At 50.3% G+C, this 19,090-nt stretch overlaps 1 protein-coding gene across 1 annotated transcript in view; it reads right to left on the bottom strand.

Annotated features, from left to right (window-relative positions):
- Positions 1-323: 323 nt before the first annotated feature.
- Positions 324-19,090, bottom strand: part of KCNJ5 (potassium inwardly rectifying channel subfamily J member 5) — a 33,297-nt gene continuing 14,530 nt past the window's right edge. Inside the window, exons 2-3 of the mRNA XM_019954514.2 lie at positions 13,090-14,028; positions 324-9,678 (exon numbers count right to left, since the gene is read on the bottom strand). Of these exons, the coding sequence (XP_019810073.1) occupies positions 9,356-9,678; positions 13,090-14,026 (1,260 nt within the window). The 5' untranslated portion in view covers positions 14,027-14,028 and the 3' untranslated portion in view covers positions 324-9,355. The remainder of the gene's footprint in view (positions 9,679-13,089; positions 14,029-19,090) is intronic.

Raw genomic sequence — 19,090 nt, 5'->3', positions numbered from 1 at the left:
GAGAAGAGAGCCTGCTGTGTGCGTGAGATGAATGGGAAGAGCTCAAGGACAGGGCCATGCAGGAGGACGACTTTCTTCATGTTCTCTTTTTTCAAAAATTATTTATTTGTTTTTTTATGTTTGGCTGTGCTGGGTCTTCGATGCTGCGCGCGAGCTTTCTGTAGTTGAGAGGAGCAGGGCTAACTCTCTAGCTGTGGTGCTCCTCTTGTTGCGGGCCAAGGGCTCTAGGGGTGGGCTCAGTGGTTGTAGTGCATGGGCTGGGCTTAGTTGTCTTGCGGTAGCCACGTTCCGGGAAACAAACTCACTCAGAAAGACAATGCAGATGATGGAGTGCGGTTTATTACACCGGTGGGCCCGAGGCAGAGTCTCCTCTTAGCCAAGGACCCCAACCAGTTTTTGTGAAAACCTTTTATATACCCTAAGTGTACGTGCTCAAACCCACCTCCCCAAATTCCTTGAAACTAGTCTGGACAAGGTAAAAGAGAAATACGACCAAAGTTAACCCATGATTCATGTGTCATAAGCCTAGATGGTTAAACAGTGGACATTTATCAATAGGCCTGTGGTCATATCCCGATAAACATAATGGAATTTATGACTTTGTTCTGTTACAGAGGTAATTAGCATATTCTTTTAGGCGACAGAGAGTCCAAGTACAAGTCCTGAGGCTCTTTTATCTGGGGGGTCTGGTTTTCCATTGATATGCCATTTCTGTAGACACTGGGCACAAAATTCAGAGTCCATTGGGAGGATGACCATGCGTGTAGCCTAATGTTCACAGCCTGGCCTAAAATGGAGTCCAGCTCTGTCTGTTTCCTCCTTCAGTCCCTCGGCATGTGGGATCTAACCCTGGACCAGGGATCAAACGTGTGTGTCTGGCATTGGCAGGAGGATTCTTTACCACTGAGCCACCAGAGAAGCCCTGATGCATAGTTTTTAACCTCTAACCGATGAGATGGTGTTGGAATGCCTAGCACACCTCCAAGGAGCCTGGAGGGAGTGGTCAGGATGGACCTGGGTCCAGATTTTCCTGCTCTTGTGGACCCACTGGTACTCTGGGAGGCTTGTGGAGAAGAACAGCTCCTCCACGGGATTCTCTTCTTTCCTAGTGGAAAGGCCACTGGGACCCCTGAAGGTAGGGCATGTCCGCAAGGCAGAGTTCTCATCTGGCACTTACCCTGAAGAGAAGGAGGCTGAACCCGCGCTGTCCCTGAATGGGAGCCGCAGGCAGGTAAGCAGCGGTTTCTGCCCATCAGGTACATCTGCGTTCAGCAAACATCCTTCCCCTGGTTCCCATCTGTCTCTGTGGGCCAGACCCAGCTGGACTCTTCCTCTGTGAGCAGACAGATGGTGGGTGAATTCCTAAATGACCACGGCTGATTGCCTCCTCAGCTTAGGAGAAAAAGCGGTCACTGCTGAGAAGGGTCACATCACACAGGGCTGACTGCATCTGTGAGTGGGGTTAATACTTTTTAGTTTTAAATTTTTTTTAACTTTCCTTTTTTTAAAAAAAAATTATTGGCATAGAGTTGATCTACAATGTGGTGTTAGTTTCAAGCGTACAGCAAAGTGAATCAGTTATACATATCTACATCTCCACTCTTTCAGATTCTTTTCCCATTTAGGTCATTACAGAGCATTGAGCAGAGTTCCCTGTGCTATACAGTAGATCCTTATTAGCTCTCTATTTTTATATATGTATTGTTACTCACTCAGTCATGCCCGACTCTTTGCGACCCCATGGACTACAGCTCACCAGGGTCCTCTGTCCATGGGATTTTCCAGGCAAGGATGCTGGAGTGGTTTGCCATTTCCTTCGCCAGGAGATATTCCCAACCCAGGGATCCAATCCAGGTCTCCTGCACTGCAGGGAGATTCTTTGCCAACTGAGCTACCAAGGAAGCCGTATTTTGCATATAGTAGTGTGTAAATGCCAAAAGATGCTCAACATGGCTAATTATTAGAAAAATGCAAATCAAAACTACAACGAAGTATCACTTCACTGGTCAGAATGACCAAAAAGTCTACCAACAAGTGATCTAGTGGTTAGGATTTGACACTTTCACTGCTGTGGCCCTGGGTTCAATCCCTGGTCAGGGAACTGAGATCCCATAAGCCATGGAGCACGGCAGCCAAAAAAAAAAAGATGTGAAAAAATAATCTACAAACAAATGTTGGTGACGGTGTGGAGAAAAGGGGACCCTCCTACACTGTTGGTGCAAATGTAAATTGGTAGAGCCACTATGGAGAATGGCTGTGGAAGTGCCTTTGAAAACTAAAAATAGAAATGCCACATGATCCATGGGCATGGTTATTTAAGAGGAGATTTGGAATGTGAACACGACATTTGGAGTGTGCGTGCAAAGGGATCCTTAATGCATGTACTTATCAACCACGTTCTTACGACCAGCAGCCTCACCCATCATCCCTGGATTTCTCCACTTACACTGTTGCACTGGATAGACCAGTGATGCTCCAAGTACCGTGTACCCAACCCTCATTAATTCCTCCCTTGAGATTTCCGATGTTTGTCTCCTCTAAGGGAATCCAGGTTATTATACCAGCAGCTTCTCAGTGAAAGTGAAATAGTTCCTAAAAGAAAAAGTCTTTTCTCTCAGTTCCTTAGAGAAAAATGTTTCTGTTTCTGAAACTCCTTTCTTGACACTGATCTGCCGTCAGGAACCCAGAACCCTTTATGGCTGGCCTAAGGGACTAAAGGGATGCGCGGGCACACATCTCACACTGCTGCTCTGACTGGTACAAGCAAAGCCTGAACCTTCTAAACAAAGGTGAGTTTTTGGAGCATAATGTTCAGATTTTTGCTTTTTACTAGAAACGGGTGTGTAGTCCTCCTTCCCCAAATTGTAATCCAAGCTGTGAGTGGCAAATGTGTCTACTGAAGGTTCTTGCCCCACCTGACTTGGAGTTTTTAAATTATTTATTTTGGGTTGTGCTGGGTCTTTGCTGCTTTTGCTCAGGGTTTTCTCTACTTGCGGTGAGTGGGGGCTGCTCTCTTGCTGCGATGCGTTGGCTTCTCATCATGGCGGCTTCTTTTCTTGTGGAGCACAGGTTCTAGGGATTTTGGGCATGTGGAATCATCCCGGGCCAGGGATCAAACCTGCATCCCCTGCATTGGCAGGCAGATTCTTATCCACTGAGCCACCAGGGGAGTCCTGCAGTTTCCCTTCTGATGCGAACAATATTTACAGTACGATCCCCAGTGAAGAGATATCCCCACAGGCCAACAGCCAATGGTTCCCAGGACTTCCTGACTTTTGTGTGTGTGTTTTATGTCACACCATCACCACAAGGCCGTCTCAGCCTCAGTCTCACCGGGTGCTTTTACCCAGGGTTAATTTAGAGGCCCTGCACTTGCTTTTGTCTCGGTCACACGCACTAATCTGCTTGTGCTTTGTTACAAACTGAATATTTGTGTCCACTCCAGATTCATATGTTGCAATCCTAACCCTTAATGTGATGGTGCTAGGAAGTAGGGCCTTTGGAGCTGACTAGGTCATGAGGGTCCGTAAAGAAGCAGAGCACCATAGAATCGATGCCTTTGAACTGTGATGCTGGAGAAGACTCCTGAGAGTCTCTTGGACAGCAAAGAGATAAAACCAGTCAATCCTAAGGGAAATCAACACTGAATACTCATTGGAAGGATGGATGCTGAAGCTGAAGCTCCAGTGTTTTGGTCATCTGAATCATTGGAAAAGACCCTGATGCTGGGGAAGCTTGAGAGCAGAAGAAGAGGGAAACAGAGGATGAGATGGCTGGATAGCATCACAGATGCAATGGACATGAACTTGGACAGACTTCAGGAGATGGTGAGGGACAGGGAGGCCTGGCCTGCTGCAGTCCATGGGCTCACAGAGTTGGACACGAATGGGCGACTGAACAACAGGTCATGAGGGTGAAACCCTCAGTAATGACACAAATGCTCTTATCAAAGAGACCCTGAGGAGCACCCTCGCCCCTTCCATGAGAAGATATAGTGAGAACACAGCTGTCTGTGAACCAGGAAGCAGCCTCTCACCAGACACCACATCTCCTGGAGCCTTGATCTTGGACTCCCCAGACTACAAAACTGTGAGAAATAAATGTCTGTTGTTTAAGCCACCCGGTCCGTGGTATGTTTGTCAGAGCAGCTGGACCAGCCTAAGTCATGCCTGATCACCACAGGCGGGCCACAGAGTCAGACCAGCGAGATGCCTCTACACATCAGGGTTGCCCTGGCTCCCACAACTTTCTTGTCTTAAATCAAAGCCCCAGAGAGCGGTTTTATCCTTTTGGAATGGTTTAAGTGAGGAATCTTTTTGTTAACCTCCTTTGTAGATCTGAGCTGTTCAGCTGCCATCCAGGGGACTGGAGCAGAAGAGAAGGCAATTCTAAATCCTCTAATGACATCCTCAGCAGAAACTGTTTCCTTCCCTTGAAAATCCTGAAGTCCTTTGCCCATAAGACACATCCCAGCTTCCCCCGTCCTTCCCCCATCATTCAGTGGTATCAATCTGTGCTAATTAATGCCATGAATGCAGTCAGTGCAGGGACTCTCTAAGGTCGATACTTCACATTGTTGCTTAGTTGCTAAGTCGTGTATGACTTTCATGGACTGTAGGCTGCCAGGCTCCTCTGTATCCATGGGATTTCTTTTAGACACTCATTATTTAGGTAGTGTAGTCTGAATATTTAATGTAAAAACATGTGTGAGAATGATGTGGGGGATGGAATGAATGATCTAATAGGAGAAGGCACATAGCTTGCATGCTCTGGGTGATGGCGACCTCGCCCTGCTCTGTGTCTGGAGGTGGGGCCCTGATTCCTGTCTCCTCCTCCCCACCTTGCCCAGACTATCACCTCCACTGCAATTAAGATACTGATACCCCTGGAGAAGGGCATGGCAACCCATTCCAGTATTCTGGCCTAGAGAATCCCATGGACAGAGAAACCTGGTGGGCCAGGGCCCATAGGGTTGCAAAGAGTAGGACACGATTGAAGCAACTTGACATGCACACAGTGTTTCTAGGGGCTTCCCTGATGGCTCAGCAGGTAAAGAATCCACCTGAAATGCAGGAGACACAGAAGATGTGGGTTTGATCCCTGGGTCAGGAAGATCCTCTGGAGGAGGAAAATGGCAACACATTCTAGTATTCTTGCCTGGAGTATCCCATGAACAGAGGAGCCTGGAGGGCTACAGTCCAAAGAGTTGGCTCAAAGGGTCGGCCATGGCAGTGCACGCACTACTGAAAACAGGAAGGACAAGTTTGCTTAAACTGGCAGTGAATTGAACACCAACCAATGGCTATCTACTTAAAATGAGGAAGAGTTTTGTAAGATCAAATCCACTTTATTGGATGAATTTTCAGCAGTGCAATGCTGTTCTTTTTAATGAGAAGATTGACAAGTCTTACACAGGGAGAAAGAGATTTGACATAGGAGTTTAAGGAGATGTGTTTAGCAAAAACCAAGTTGAGCAGTATAAGTGGCTTCTTCCCCAAAGCAATAATTCCCCATCTAATCTCTTTTCACAGCTCATTAATTCCCTAAGAATCAGAAAAAGGTGTTTCCCAATTGTCCTGCCGTGGGAGAACATTGCTGGTGGATGGAAGCTGATGTCCACAGCACAGCACACAGGGGCGGCCAGGAGAGGTGGGGCTGTCTTCCTTCCTTCCTTCCAGGGAGCTCGGGAGCTGCCCTGGGGGCAGGGGTTTATGGAGGATGATGGCCCGTCTGTGTTTGGGAGGCTCTGCTCTGGGCCCCATGGTCCTTAGACTATCTATGGCCTTGAGCAACGGAATTAACATCTCTGAACCTCAGTTATCTCTTTGGCAGCAATGGGTTCCTAAGCGTTTCTCAGCAGGCTTTTGAGAATCACACACCATCTTCCAGGCAAGGACCTAACCCACGGGCACAAAGCCGGTGCACAGTAAAGGGTGTTTGCTCAAAGATGTGTTCAGGGCATATTTTTAGGTGACAGCAGGCAACTTAAGAGGGAGGGGGAGTTGTTTTAGTTTGGGGCAACTTCAATACAGAAATTTCAAGTGTCTGTGGCTTTCAACACTCGGAAGACCCAGGGCTGAGGCCTGTATGGAAGGCAGGCATGGGGCCAGAGTGTGACAGAAGGTGCTGGCTATTACTGATCACAAGCAGCAGAGCTCTCTCCAGATGGATGAGGGCTCCTTCTCCTCCGTCAAGGCCAGCTGCTGCAGCTAGGACCTCGACCAGCAGAAGGAAATGACAGGAAGTGGGCTGACTGCACAGGGAGGGTGGTGTCTGGAGGGTAGAGTCATGGGCAAAGCTTGTTCAACCTGACCTGGGAACGGGCGTCTTTGGGCAAGGCCATGGAGACCTAGCAGGTGTCGGATGGATGCTGCAAGGATGAGTGGAGGGGACTTATCTTCTTTTGAGCTCCTGGAGGCTTCACCCTTACAGGGGACGGTTCCAGAGCACACAGAAGTTGAAGCAGGAAGTTAGCTCCCAAGGCTTTAGGGTCTGACCGATGAGAATGTTCTTTGGGATTTTGGAAATGCTGAGGCTTGTGAGTAGCCACCTCGCAGCCAGCCTGGCTCACCTCTCTGTGACCCATCAGAGGTGATATGTGGGCTAAGAACCGTGTGGCTAAGGGCTGGGACTCATAGGTGGCTTGTGGGTAGATTCAGTATTTTTAAAGTGATCCACTGAGGTTCCAACCTTCATCAGACTCTACATTGAGTGAGTTTTTGTTAATAGAAGAACTATCAGAAAATGACTTGTGGAGTGTTTCAGACTTTAGTTTGATCAGTTGGTCACCAAGAAGGATTGCCTAGGGATACAAAAGGCAGACTTCTTGCCTTTGAATTTTCTTGAGAAACAGCAGCTAAGGTGCACAGTGGGATTGCTACCCGATTCATACCAGTGCAGGGGGCTCTGGCCCCTCTGGGGACTTTTCAAGAGGATGGTGCTGATCTCTTCTTTTCTGAGGCTCCACCATGTCTGCAGTTGGCTGAAACATGATGTGGCCTGGATTTGTGGGGGCTACCACAGAGCTAGGACACAGGGGAGTGACTCATGTGGCCACCTGGGGTTGCTAGGTGCAGGCAGGTGTGAAATAGCCCGGACCCAGCCCGGCTGCAAGGCCTGCTTCTCCTGTGGTTTTCCCATCCTTGCTAACCTGCCTCACTGAGCGCTCTAAACCTGCAGGCACTGATGGGTTTTGACGAAGGCAGCATTTAGATCTGGTGGCGTGGAGGGGAGGGAAACAAAACAGTCCTGCAGTGCAAGCCTTGGATCTGGTGGGCTGAGGATGGGCAGGCACTTCACAGTTCCAGCTATAGCTCAAGACCCCAATGCATCTAATCTTAGTGTGCCAGGCTGCCTGCTCTCCTTTCCCTGGAGGACAGGATTCCAGCCCATTCCTGGTTCCCTTCACGACCTGCTTCATTACAAAGGGATGCCTGCCTGGAGTCAGGACTCAGGGCCAGCCTGTAGGAACACCCTGCTCCTCCCTGCTTCCTGGCGCCCCCTCTCCAGATCCAGCCCCTTGCCTGAGAACTGGGTCCCCTCCCCTGAGTGTGGCCGCCTGCCTCCTCTTCTTTGCAGCCCCAGCACCTGGAAAACCCAGCCTGCGATCCAAAGCCAGTCCCCCTGGCTCAGCCTTAACTTCCTACTCTTACTCCCTGGGGAGGTGCTTTGCACCCGGGGCAGAAAGAAGCTTCCCTTTCCAAAGGTCAGCCGAGAGCTCTGCCATGGTGGTGGGGAGGCCTCCACAGTTCTGTGGCCGGAACTTCTGACATCTCTCCAGGTCTACGTCAGCTGACTGGAAGCCTGTCAACCTCCACACACCAGATGTGCCCCATCACCATGACAGCTGCAGCGTCTGTCCGTCCTCTTCCTGCGCCTCCTGGCTGAAAGGGAAAGCCTTCTGCCATTGTTGGTTTTTTTGGCAGCACCACTTGGCCTGCGGGATTCTAGTTCCCCACCAAGAGGGATCCAGCCCTCAGCAGTGAAAGCGCAGAGTCCTAACCACTGGGCCATTAGGGAAGTCTCATGCCTTGCTGTTTTTAAGACTCTTCTCCATTCAGCGCTCTCTTAATGTTCACCCCTTCTCTGATTCTCCGCGTTTGCAAGGTGGGGATGGCACCCACCCCCCTTTTCTGGCCATCCTTCCTGCCCTCCCAGCCCAGCCACCTCATTAGACCCCCACCTGTCGGAGAGGAGACCCAGGGCAGCAGCATCAGCTCAGAGTCCCCCACCTCGGCTGGAAGGTGGCCCCAGCCCTGCAGGCACTTCTCCCTGGGCTTCACGTCCCTGCTTCACCTGGTAGCAAAGCTTGAAGTCAGCGATCTTGGTGACAGCTGGTGCCACTGCTCATTTTAAAATTCAGGTTTTGTTTGCCTTTCTCTGTGTGTCTTCCCTCCCCCTCCCTGCTTCAGCACCGACTGGCTCATCTTGCCCTCTGGCCACAGCATTCTCCCTGGATGGATCACACCACAGGCTCCGAGACTATGCGGGAAACCACAGTGAAGGTGAGAAGCACTTTGAGATTCTTGGGGCCAGATGTTCTAGCACAGGTCCAGCTGCTGGGGTTCTCTCTTTGGTGGGAGGTGCAGGCACGGTATGGCTGGGGCGGCCAGGAAGTGACCCCCGACTAAACATCACCCTAAGGAGAGCAGTGGTCTGCAGGCTACATCGGTCCCGCAGAACACAGCGGGGAAAGCACAGACTTCACAGGTAATGCTGAGATCCAGCGGTGAGGGCCTTAGCGCTCTGAGTGGTCACTGGTGGCAGATTTGCAAGGAATTCTATGTGACCCGAACCACTGAGGTCTGTGAGCTCCCCTGGGAACCAAGGATTGGAGCCTCCAGATTGGAGAGTCTCCCACCCTGAATCCACAACAGGCTCCACGATGGCTGGAATGAGGGGAAGGGGGCAGCAGCCTTCTCTAGGTGTCAGCCCTCGGCGGGAGGGGGCTGCCGCTTGGTCTGTGAAACCCCAAGAGGAAGGTGATCTGGGCCAGTTGGCAGAGAGAGGTGTGAGGACAGAGGTCACCTGGATGTTGCACTGTGAGACAAGCCCTCCTGGTCTGGCCCTTAGCCCGTGTGACAGAGGCCAGGGAGGAGAGACAGCACTGCCATGGGGACCAGCTGGAAGCCACCTGCTCCAGTAGATCCTGGGCTGGGAGGTGCCAAGACTCGGTTACTACTCCTCCCTACAGAGCCTTAAAGGCTCCTGGCTACCCCCACCCCCAAAACAGCACACTCAGCACATTCACACAACCCAGCCCACTCAGCCCTTCGACCCCAGCCCCGCAGCCTCTGTGCTCGTGAGAAGGGAGCACAGAGGGGAATGTGGGGAGGTCACGGGGAGAGTGCCGTCCTCACGCAGAGTCCTTGGTCTCCTGGGACCCACTCAGACCCTCAGGCTCTTCCTCTCCTTCCTGCTCCGCCTCTGCACCCAGCTCTGCTCCAACGCAACCCCCTGGCAGTGGGGGGCTGGGGTGGTACTGCAGGAGCCGGCCTTCCCGCTTCATTTCTGCCAGTTCCTTGGCACAGCAGCTGGGCGTGTTGGTTTCATAGGTGTCGTGGAAGGTGTTGTAGTCCACCTCATAGAAGCCCTTTTCCAAGGTGAGGACTGGTGTGAACCGGTGGCCCCAGAGCACCTCGGTATCCATGTAGGAGCTCCGTGCTTGGCAAGTCATGCCTGGGTGCACAGAGGGCACATGTATTAGGAGTGGCCACAGCCTTCCATCCATTATCCATCCATCAGCCCATCATTCATCATCCTTCTATCCATCCATTCAACATCTTTCATCCATCTGTCCATCTGTGCATCTATCCATCATCTATCCATTCATCCAACCATCCATCCATCCATCATCTTTCATTATCCATCCATTCATCCACCCATCCATTCATTCATCACTGATCCATCAATCCACCCACCCAATTATCCACCCAATCATTCATCAAGCATATGTTGAATATCAGCTTTGTGCTAAGCACCATGGAGACATAAAGCTGAATAAGATACAACTCTTGCCCTAAAGAGCTCAAGGTGTGATGGAGGCAGAAAATTAGAAATTAACAATGCAAGATTGTGGAGTAGGTTCCTAGAGACGGGAGTGAATAATTCAGGAATGGACATGGTTCCTGAACATGCATTAAGTTCTAGAAGACCGAGATAAGAAAAGATGAGGAAAGTTTGAACAAAGATAAATTCAGAGTGGCTCAACCCAGAGAAGCTGACAGGCATTTAGAATACACGGGGTTGTTTGGGGTGGATCCATACGGGCAAAAGCCTACACGTGTGTACACACACCGCCCCCCACGGATGTGTGCACACACACACACACACAGCATGGCTCCTTGGTTGGAGCATGCTCCAATGCCCCCATTCCCTGTCGGCTCAGCCCTGGCTTGCCTATGTTATTTTTAGGTGCTGCTTTCTCTCCAGAGAGGACAGCTTTGTTTATGGATGAGGACGCCTCTGTCCTCAGGGTCACAGGGAAGCAGTTTTCTGATATTTAATCTTTCGGCTGAGGAAGGTCCTGGCTTGTGCTCTTTGAAAACTGAAGGAAATGTCTGCTCAGCACCCCCTCTCCCCAGTTTAAGTGTTCTCTGGCAGGGGTCTCATGCACCCCAGACCCACAGACCGCCAGGTAACCCCAGTGGACCCCACGTGCTCTTGGCTCGCGGGGTCCCGCCTGCTCCAGATGTCTTCCCTCGGTCCTTGGACAACCCCCAGCTCAGCAGAGGTGTAGAAACCGATGCTGGGCACTGACCAGTGCAGACACAAGCCAAAGATCTGCAGGCTTGAGGAATTCAGGAAACACAGCGAGACTGGACTCCGTGGGCGCTTTGGACCAAGCCCCCTGGGGTCTTCCTGCCCTTCTTCCATCCCACCTCTTAGAAGGGGGCTTTTCTATGACTGGAAACCCACCAGTGTGCCTGGCAGTCAGCTTGCAATGCATTTGGAAAGGACAGAAGCCGCTCTGGGTGGCAGGCATTGTGCTTCACATACACCCCTCTGTTTCATCATTTAACCCCTTCCCTTGTGAGCCTCTGAGGTTTGTTATCTTCATCCTGCTGTTGAGTTGAGCAACCTGCCCAAACTCACACGTGCAGGCTGCACAGAGCTGCGCCGGTCAAACCTCGGCCTGAACGCATAGCCTGTGCTTGGTTCCATGAATGTGGCAACCAAGCTCCTAAAGTGGCTGAGATCAGAGCCCATGTGGGTGGCAGTCTCCCTCTCTTTCCTCCCTGCAGAACTAGAGTAACCCAGGCCATGGGAAGAGAGGAGGGCAACCAGATAGGGCAGGTCAACCGAGGGACCTGACTCTGAGGAGCCACGCTGGGAGAGGTCAGTGAGTGGCAGTGACGGGCCGGCGGAGAGGAGAAGCATGGTAAGGCACTGCTTTCCTACCTTCCCCACATTCCCGAGCTGACCTTTGTGGCCTCGCAATGGAGCTCTTTTCCAGAATCTCAGCCCATGTTCTGGTCTGACCCTGGCTCCAAGGATGGCGTGACCTGCAAGCTCCCAGCGGTGGGAGGAGAGTCCACCCCCCGTCCTGTCCCAGGGGTTCCCTGGCTGCCACCATATGCCGCCTGGCCAGCCTGGGTCCCCGGCAGATGGTTGAGCAGCTCCCCTTGCCTGGGTCCCTGGAGCCTGTTCACACCCCAGAGGTTTTGCTCCACTCAGGAAGGTCTGTCTGTGGCTGCCCCATCTGAGCTGCCCACCCAGCCCCCCGAGAGGCCAGGAAGGCTTGTTTGGCCACCTTTACGCAAGGCCCCCAACCTTATAGGGGGCAGTGTGGTGTGGCTGACAAACTCTAGATGCCTGAGTGACAGCCCCAAATACAATAGACCCTCCTGTCTGCATGAAGCAGCTTCCACATCTGTGAAACAGGGTCGAAGCCAGCCCTCCAGTGCTGTTGCCAGATTAGAAAAACATATATATTCTCAGCTCCAGTGAGTTTTCTATGAGTCATCCTTAGGGCCAGGCCAGGTGCTCAGATGCCTCTGTGAGTGAGAAAGGAGGGCAGGAAGAAGGGGGAAGCAGAGGAGGGCCCACAGTTAGTGGGGCTCCCTTGCCCAGAGAGTGTGGTGGGGATATGGGCTCCCCCAGGCCTTGGCTTCCCTGAGCCCCACACAGAGCTGGGAGGCGGGAAGTGCTCAGCTGCCATGAGTCAGTCGCTGGGCAGGGAGGTGCTGGCCGGACACGTGTGAGTGTGATGCACTGTCTTTTGCACACACCCGTGTTCACAGAGCCACTTCCACAGGGAAGCTGAGGGACAGCCTGCCCCATAGGGGCCTAAGGGTGTGGGACTTGGGAGTCTCTCCCAGAAGAGGATTCTGTGACTTTGGGACTCACCCTGTCCTTGCCTCAGGTGGCGATTCACATGTAAAGACCTGCACATCCTCCTGTAAGAAGCCTGTTCACCTTTGTTCAACTCAGTTTCTCAAAGTCATGTGCTCACAGAACCCCCTTTGGGTGACACCTTTGGGGAGGGAAGGACAGGTGGTGTAGCCTGTTGGAAACCAGGCTTTGGGTCACCTGGCTTTGGCCTGCATCCTGGTTCAGTGACTTAGGAGCGCTTACCTCTGTCTCTGTTTCTACACCTGTACCTGAAGGAAAACCATCTCACTCAATGAGTTACTGTGCACTTAGAGTCTAGACCATGCCCAGACATTGGGGGGGAGGGGGTTCAACACACATTTTGTGTGTGTGTGTGTGTGTGCACGCACGCTTGGTTGTGTCTGATTCTTTGCAACCCCATGGACTGTAAACCACCAGGCTCCTCTGTCCATGGGATTTTTCAGGCAAGAATACTGGAATGGGTTGTCATTTCCTTTTCCAGGGGATCTTCCCAACCCAGGGATCAAACCCACATCTCCTGCACTGGATTGGGTTCTTTGCCATGGAGCCACCAGGAAGTCCCGACACACATTATCTGCTCTCGTAATTCCATCCTGAAGATCACCATTTGGGGGGTGGGGCTGATTGAGCTGCCGCCTTCAGGCTGCACCTTCTGGAATCAGCAGGGGTCTGATCACCAGGGCTGGGGAGGGGATGGGGAGGGGCTGGGGAGGAGAAGGAGCTGGGGAAGCTCACCTGTGGCCTCCACCATCCCTTCCAGGATGACCACGACCTCGAACTCCTCCTGGGTCAACTGGGCCCTCGACATCTCCCAGAAAGGGCTCTTCTCGTTGATCTCGTGACAGATGATGAGCGGGGAAACCAGGAAGAGGCGGTCGTCCCCCGTGTCGAAGCCCACGTTGATGTCGGTCTGGTTCAGGGGGATGAACTCGCCCTCCTTGGTCTGCCGGGACTTGATGAGCTTGGCGCGGATGGAGGCCTCCACAATGTGCGAGTTGCGGAGGTCGCCCACCCGGAACATGAGACAGAGCTTCTCATCTCGAAGTGAGATGACGGCGTTGTTGGAAAACATGAGGGTCTCAGCTCTCTTCTTGGGCTGGCTGATCTTGACGAACATGCACCCCACCATGAAGGCGTTGACGATGGAGCCGAGGATGGCCTGGACCAGCAGGAGGACGATGCCCTCCGGACACTTCTCCGTGATCACCCGAAAGCCGTACCCGATGGTGGTCTCCGTCTCGATGGAGAACAGGAAGGCAGACACGAAGCCGCTGAGGTTCTCTACACAAGGGATCCACTCCCGGTCCCCGACATGGTCCAGGTCACCCCGGATGTAAGCAATGAGCCACCAGATGAACCCGAAGAACAGCCAGGTGATGGTGTAGACCATGGTGAAGACAAGCAGGTTGAAGCGCCACTTGAGGTCCACCAGGGTGGTGAAGAGGTCGCTCAGGTAGCGGTAGGTCTCCTGGACGTTGCCGTGATGGACGTTGCACTTGCCGCTCTTCTCCATGTAGCGCTGCCTCGGCTTCTTGCCCTCTGACAGGAGGCGCGTGCGGTCGGTGGCAATGGGGATGTAATCTCGGGCCTGTTTGGGAATCTTCTTAGGGTCCCTGGGAGTGACCCCAATCTCCATATCCTGGTTCATGGCATTCCTAGAATCGCCAGCCATGACTGGGATGCATTGAATTTAAAAAGACATTGTCAGATGGCCAATAAGCAATGAAAAGATGCTCAACGTTGCTAATTGTTAAAGACATGCAAATCAAATCTACAAAGAGGTACTACCTAACACCAGTCAGAATGGCCATTGCCAAAAAATCAATAGATATTAATAATAAATGCTGGAGAGGATGTGGAGAAAAGGAAACCCTTCTACAAAGCTGTTGGTGAGAATGTGAATTGCAGCCACTATGAAAAACAGTATGGAGTTTCCTCAAAAAACTAAAGAAGGAGATGTCATGCGATTCAGCAATCCCACCCGTGGGCATATACCTAGACAAAACTAGAACTTCAAAAAAGTACATGCACCCCTATGCTCAAAGCAGCATTATTTACAATAGGCAAGATACAGAAACAACGCAAATGTCCATCAAGAGATGAATAAAGAAGATGTGATACACGCACACACACGCACACACACACAGGAATATTACTCAGCCGTCAAGAGTGGAATACTCTTTTGCAGAGGGTAATACCATTTGCAGCAACATGGACGGACCTAGAGATTATCATACCAAGCAAAGTAAGTCATAAAGAGAATGACAAATACCATACCATATCACTTATCTGTGAAATCTAAAATATGATACAAATGAACATATCTGAAACAAAACAGGGTGGTTGCCAAGGAGAGGTGGCGAGAGAGGGGTGGAGAGGGAGTTTGGGATTAGCAGATGCAAACTTATATATAGGATGGATAAACAACAAGGTCCTACTGTGTAGCACAGGGAAATATATTCACTATCTGGTGACAAACCATAATGGAAAAGAATATATATGTATATAACTGAGTTATATAACTGAATATATATGTATATAACTGAGCTGTACAGAGGAAATTAGCACTCCATTGTAAATCAACTATACTTCAATAAAATTTTAAAAAGACATCCTTAGTGAAGTAGACTGTTTGGATTCACAGAAACCCTAGACTTCAAGGACACTCTGCCTTTGTGCGCTCAAAGGGCTCCCCTCTACTGTACACTGGACCAGAATATGTGCACCAGAGGCAGCCCGGGGAATGCTCAGGGCAGGGATCCTCTTTTCTGGATCCTATATTTGTTTTTATTCCAGGCGCCTAGTGCGGGTTCTACCATACAATGGAAGCTCAATGGTTATTTACTGAACAAATAAATGAACACATTCTAGATGCAAACTTCATGCTTACTGTTTAAAAGCTTTAAAGAAACCTGGGAGAAATTATTTTATTTTATTAATATCTATTTATTTGGCTATGCTGGGTCTTAGTTGCTTAATGCAGGATCTAGTTCCCTGACCAGGGATCGAACCTGGGTCCCTAGCTTTAGAAGCAAGGAGTCTTAGCCCCTGGACTACCAGGGAAGTCCCTGGGAGCAATTTTTTTTAAAGAGTAATTGCAACACTTTATTAAATGCCTGCTGTGTTCCATGCTGGATAGGTACAGTCACTTGTTATCACCACAACAACCTGTTGAGAGCTTGTAATCTCCGTTATAGAAACACCACTCAGGCATCAGGCTTATTTCTAAGTCTCTCTCCCTCCTTTAGAATGTGAGCTCCCCATGCCTCAGGCTCAATTTTGGGCCTGTTTTGTTCCCTGATACATGCCAAGTACCCAGAGCACAGCCTGGCACGTATTATGCACTTAAAAAGTAGTTACTGAATAAATGGATGAACAACTAAGAACTGTGAGTCCCAATAGTCCCATAGAGCGAAGGACAGGGAAGCCTGGTGTGCTTTGTGTCCATGGGGTCACAAACAGTTGGACATGACTGAACGACTGAACAGCAAGAACAACATGAGTCCCAAACAGGATAAGTGACATCCAGGTGGAAGAGCTGATATTGGGTTCCAGCCGGTCGGGCCCAAAGCCTGTGCTCTTTCTTTTATCCCTCCCTATCTCCTTTCTTCGGAGAAGGCAATGGCAACCCACTCCAGTATTCTTGCCTGGAAAATCCCACGGACGGAGGAGCCTGGTGGTAGGCTGCAGTCCATGGGGTCACTGAGGGTCGGACACGACTGAGCAACTTCACTTTCACTTTTCATTTCACTTTTCACTTTCATGCATTGGAGAAGGAAATGGCAACCCACTCCAGTGTACTTGCCTGGAGAATCCCAGGGGCAGGAGAGTCTGATGGGCTGCTCTCTATGGGGTCGCACAGAGTCGGACATGACTGAAGTGACTTAGCAGCAGCAGCATCTCCTTTCTTGTCATATGAGATCTTAGCAGCAGACAGAAAGGAAAAGGCAGCATGTGTCTGATTCACCCTGTGGTCACTCGAACCGTCTGAGTGGGAAGTCAGGCTGTCTGAGCACTTACCAATATAACAAATTGCTGTTTAGACTTGCCATTATAAATTCTGATACAGTAATTCCCTTCTCTGTGAGAAATCGAGACAGGCACGATGTTAATGCCCCAAGGCTTTCAAAAGGGTTGTAAAATATTTTTGGACTATATCTAGTGCTAAGTTGCTTCTGTCATGTCCGACTCTTTAACCCTATGCACTGTAGCCCACCAGGCTCCTCGGTCCAGGGGATTTTCCAGGCAAGAATATTGGAGTGGGTTACCACTTCCTACTCCAGGGGGTTTTCCAGACCCAGGAGTTGAACCCAGGTCTCCTGCATTGGCTAGCGGGTTCTTTACCAGTATGGTGCACTTTAAAGAAACACCTAGAATCCTGTAGAACTCCATCTACAGTTTTTCTGATATTTTGCTCGCAGACATTAAAATGCTCTAACCCAGATGGGAAGGAAATCTAAAAGAGAGGGAATATATACATATGTAGAACTGATTCACTTTGCTGTACAGCAGAAACTAACCCAGCATTGTAGAGCAATCATATGCCAATAAAATCACACTCCATCTTATTTTAAAAGATGCTCAAAGACTCTGATAAACCTGGGCGGGACCATAAGACTCTGTAGCCAAGAGCAACAGCTTCAGTTCCTGCCCAGTCCTGAGCCAGTTATGAAATCAATATTGTTTGATTTCATTTAATCCTCACAATAGAGTCTTACACTAGTAGTGTTATCATCCTCTGTTTTCAGACAAGGAAAAGGAATCGCAGGTGGTAAGTGGCCAACTTAGGTTTTGGATCTAGGTCTGTCTGGCTCCAGCCCAGGGGCTACAGTACCCACCAAGCAATGGCCTGCAGTCATTGAGATTCTAAGGCTCTGGCTTAGACGAATGGGCTGTTCTTTCTAGAAAGTTCTAGGAGCTTCTAATTCTGGGGATGCCATCACTCAGCCCTTCTTCTTTCTAAGCACCTTCTTGATTTTGCAGTAACTCTCCTTCCCAGAGAACCAGGTCCCCGATGGAACAAGCTGGACGTACGTTCTATAAGTCATGAGCTAACTGCCTCACTGACTGGCTGAGGAAGTTCTCACTGCTGCCTGGGTGGCTGCTGCAATTTCAAGATGACCTTTCAAATATCATATTGAAGGGTCCTCGGAAGTGCTGTTTGTCAGAGACATCCGCTGGCCATTTCCTATTCCACACAGGCCACCTGCTCCCTGTCCTCTGCGTGGCAGTTACAGAGATAAATGAAACGAGAAAGAATGGTTGGTGCCGCTTTGCAAAAACCCAAGCATGATCTCACTCTGGCCCTTAGCTAGGAGACTGTTTGCTAAGTCCTGACCAGAGGTGCCCAGAAACAAGGAGAAATGCTGCTGATGCTGAGGTTCCAGGTGCTCCTGGGGACCCCAGCGGCTGGAACCCAGATGGGGGGTCCACTGGGAGTGCTTCCTTTGGCTTCCCCAGCCTCTGACACTGGGCAGGGCGGGCTCAGTACCCGCGAGAATGAGTCACGGACAAGAAAGCACACTCTCTGCCCTCAGCTCTTTCAGGAGAGCAGCCTTCCACTGATTTTCTGCACTGTTTCCTTCTTTATTTTTAAACCTACTTTCATACATCCTCGCAGGAGAAAGCCTTGTCTGTACTGGAAACAGAAAAAAAAAGGCTTTCTGGGACACCTCTACCCAGATCGGAAAACTTCTTGGGTCCAGCAGATAGGAAGAGTGGTCAATTTCTGATGTGATGCTGGCACCCATTCTCCAGGTGAGCGAGAATCATCACAGGAAGGATCACCCGCTCAACCCAGGGCGAGACCTGGATTCCAGCCTAACATCCAACACACCTGCTCTGAGATCCAAAGAGAAACAGCCTTAACTTTCTCTGCCTCAGTTTCTTTTTTTAAGTTGTTTATTTATTGTTGGCTGCGCTGGGTCTTCGTTGCTGTGCACGGGTTTTTCTCTAGTTGTGGTGAGCCGGCTTCTCATTGTGGTGGCTTCCCTTCTTGCACAGCATGGGCTCTTGGGCTCTTGGGCTTCAGCAGTTGCAGCTCTCAAGCTCTAGAGTGCAGGCTGAGTAGTTGTGGTGCACAGGCTTATTTGCTCCAGCGCATTTGGGATCTTCCCGGACCAGGGATAGTACAAGTGCCTCCTGCACTGGCAGGTGGCTTCTTTACCACTGAGACCAGAGGAAAGCCCTGCTTGCCTCAGTTTGATCATGGACACTCAGGGAAAGAATATATGAAAAAAAACAAGTGTAAGCACAAACTTTCCTTGAATTGAAATTTAATGCAATTGCACAGTAACCTCATTTTATTTTATTCTATTTTTAAAGATTTTTTTTAATATGGACCATTTTAAATGTCTTTATTGAATTTGCTACAATATTGTTTCTGTTATATGTTTTGTTTTTGTGGCTGCAAGGCATATGAGCTCTTAGCTCCCAGACCAGGGACTGAATCCATACCCCCAGCATTGGAAGGTGAAGTCTTAACCACTGGACCACCAGGGAAGTCCCATAACCCCATTTTAAAGAAGAGAGAGGCAGGGAGCATCTGAGTCTGATACTTTAAGGACCTGTGTGCGATCTGTAGGGCAGGTGTCAGGCATGGAGCCTCAACTACCTGACTCCTACTTAGTGTTAGTGGCTAAGTCATGTCAGACTCTCTGCAACCCCATGGACCGTAGCCTGCCAGGATCCCCTGTCATGGGATTCTCCAGCAAGAATACTGGAGTGGGTAGCCATT

Source organism: Bos indicus, chromosome 29 (genome assembly GCF_029378745.1).
Source record: "Bos indicus isolate NIAB-ARS_2022 breed Sahiwal x Tharparkar chromosome 29, NIAB-ARS_B.indTharparkar_mat_pri_1.0, whole genome shotgun sequence".
Classification (NCBI taxonomy): Eukaryota; Metazoa; Chordata; class Mammalia; order Artiodactyla; family Bovidae; genus Bos; species Bos indicus.
The sequence above is the reverse complement of the archived record's forward strand: the minus strand, read 5'-3'. Positions and strand labels throughout refer to the sequence as shown.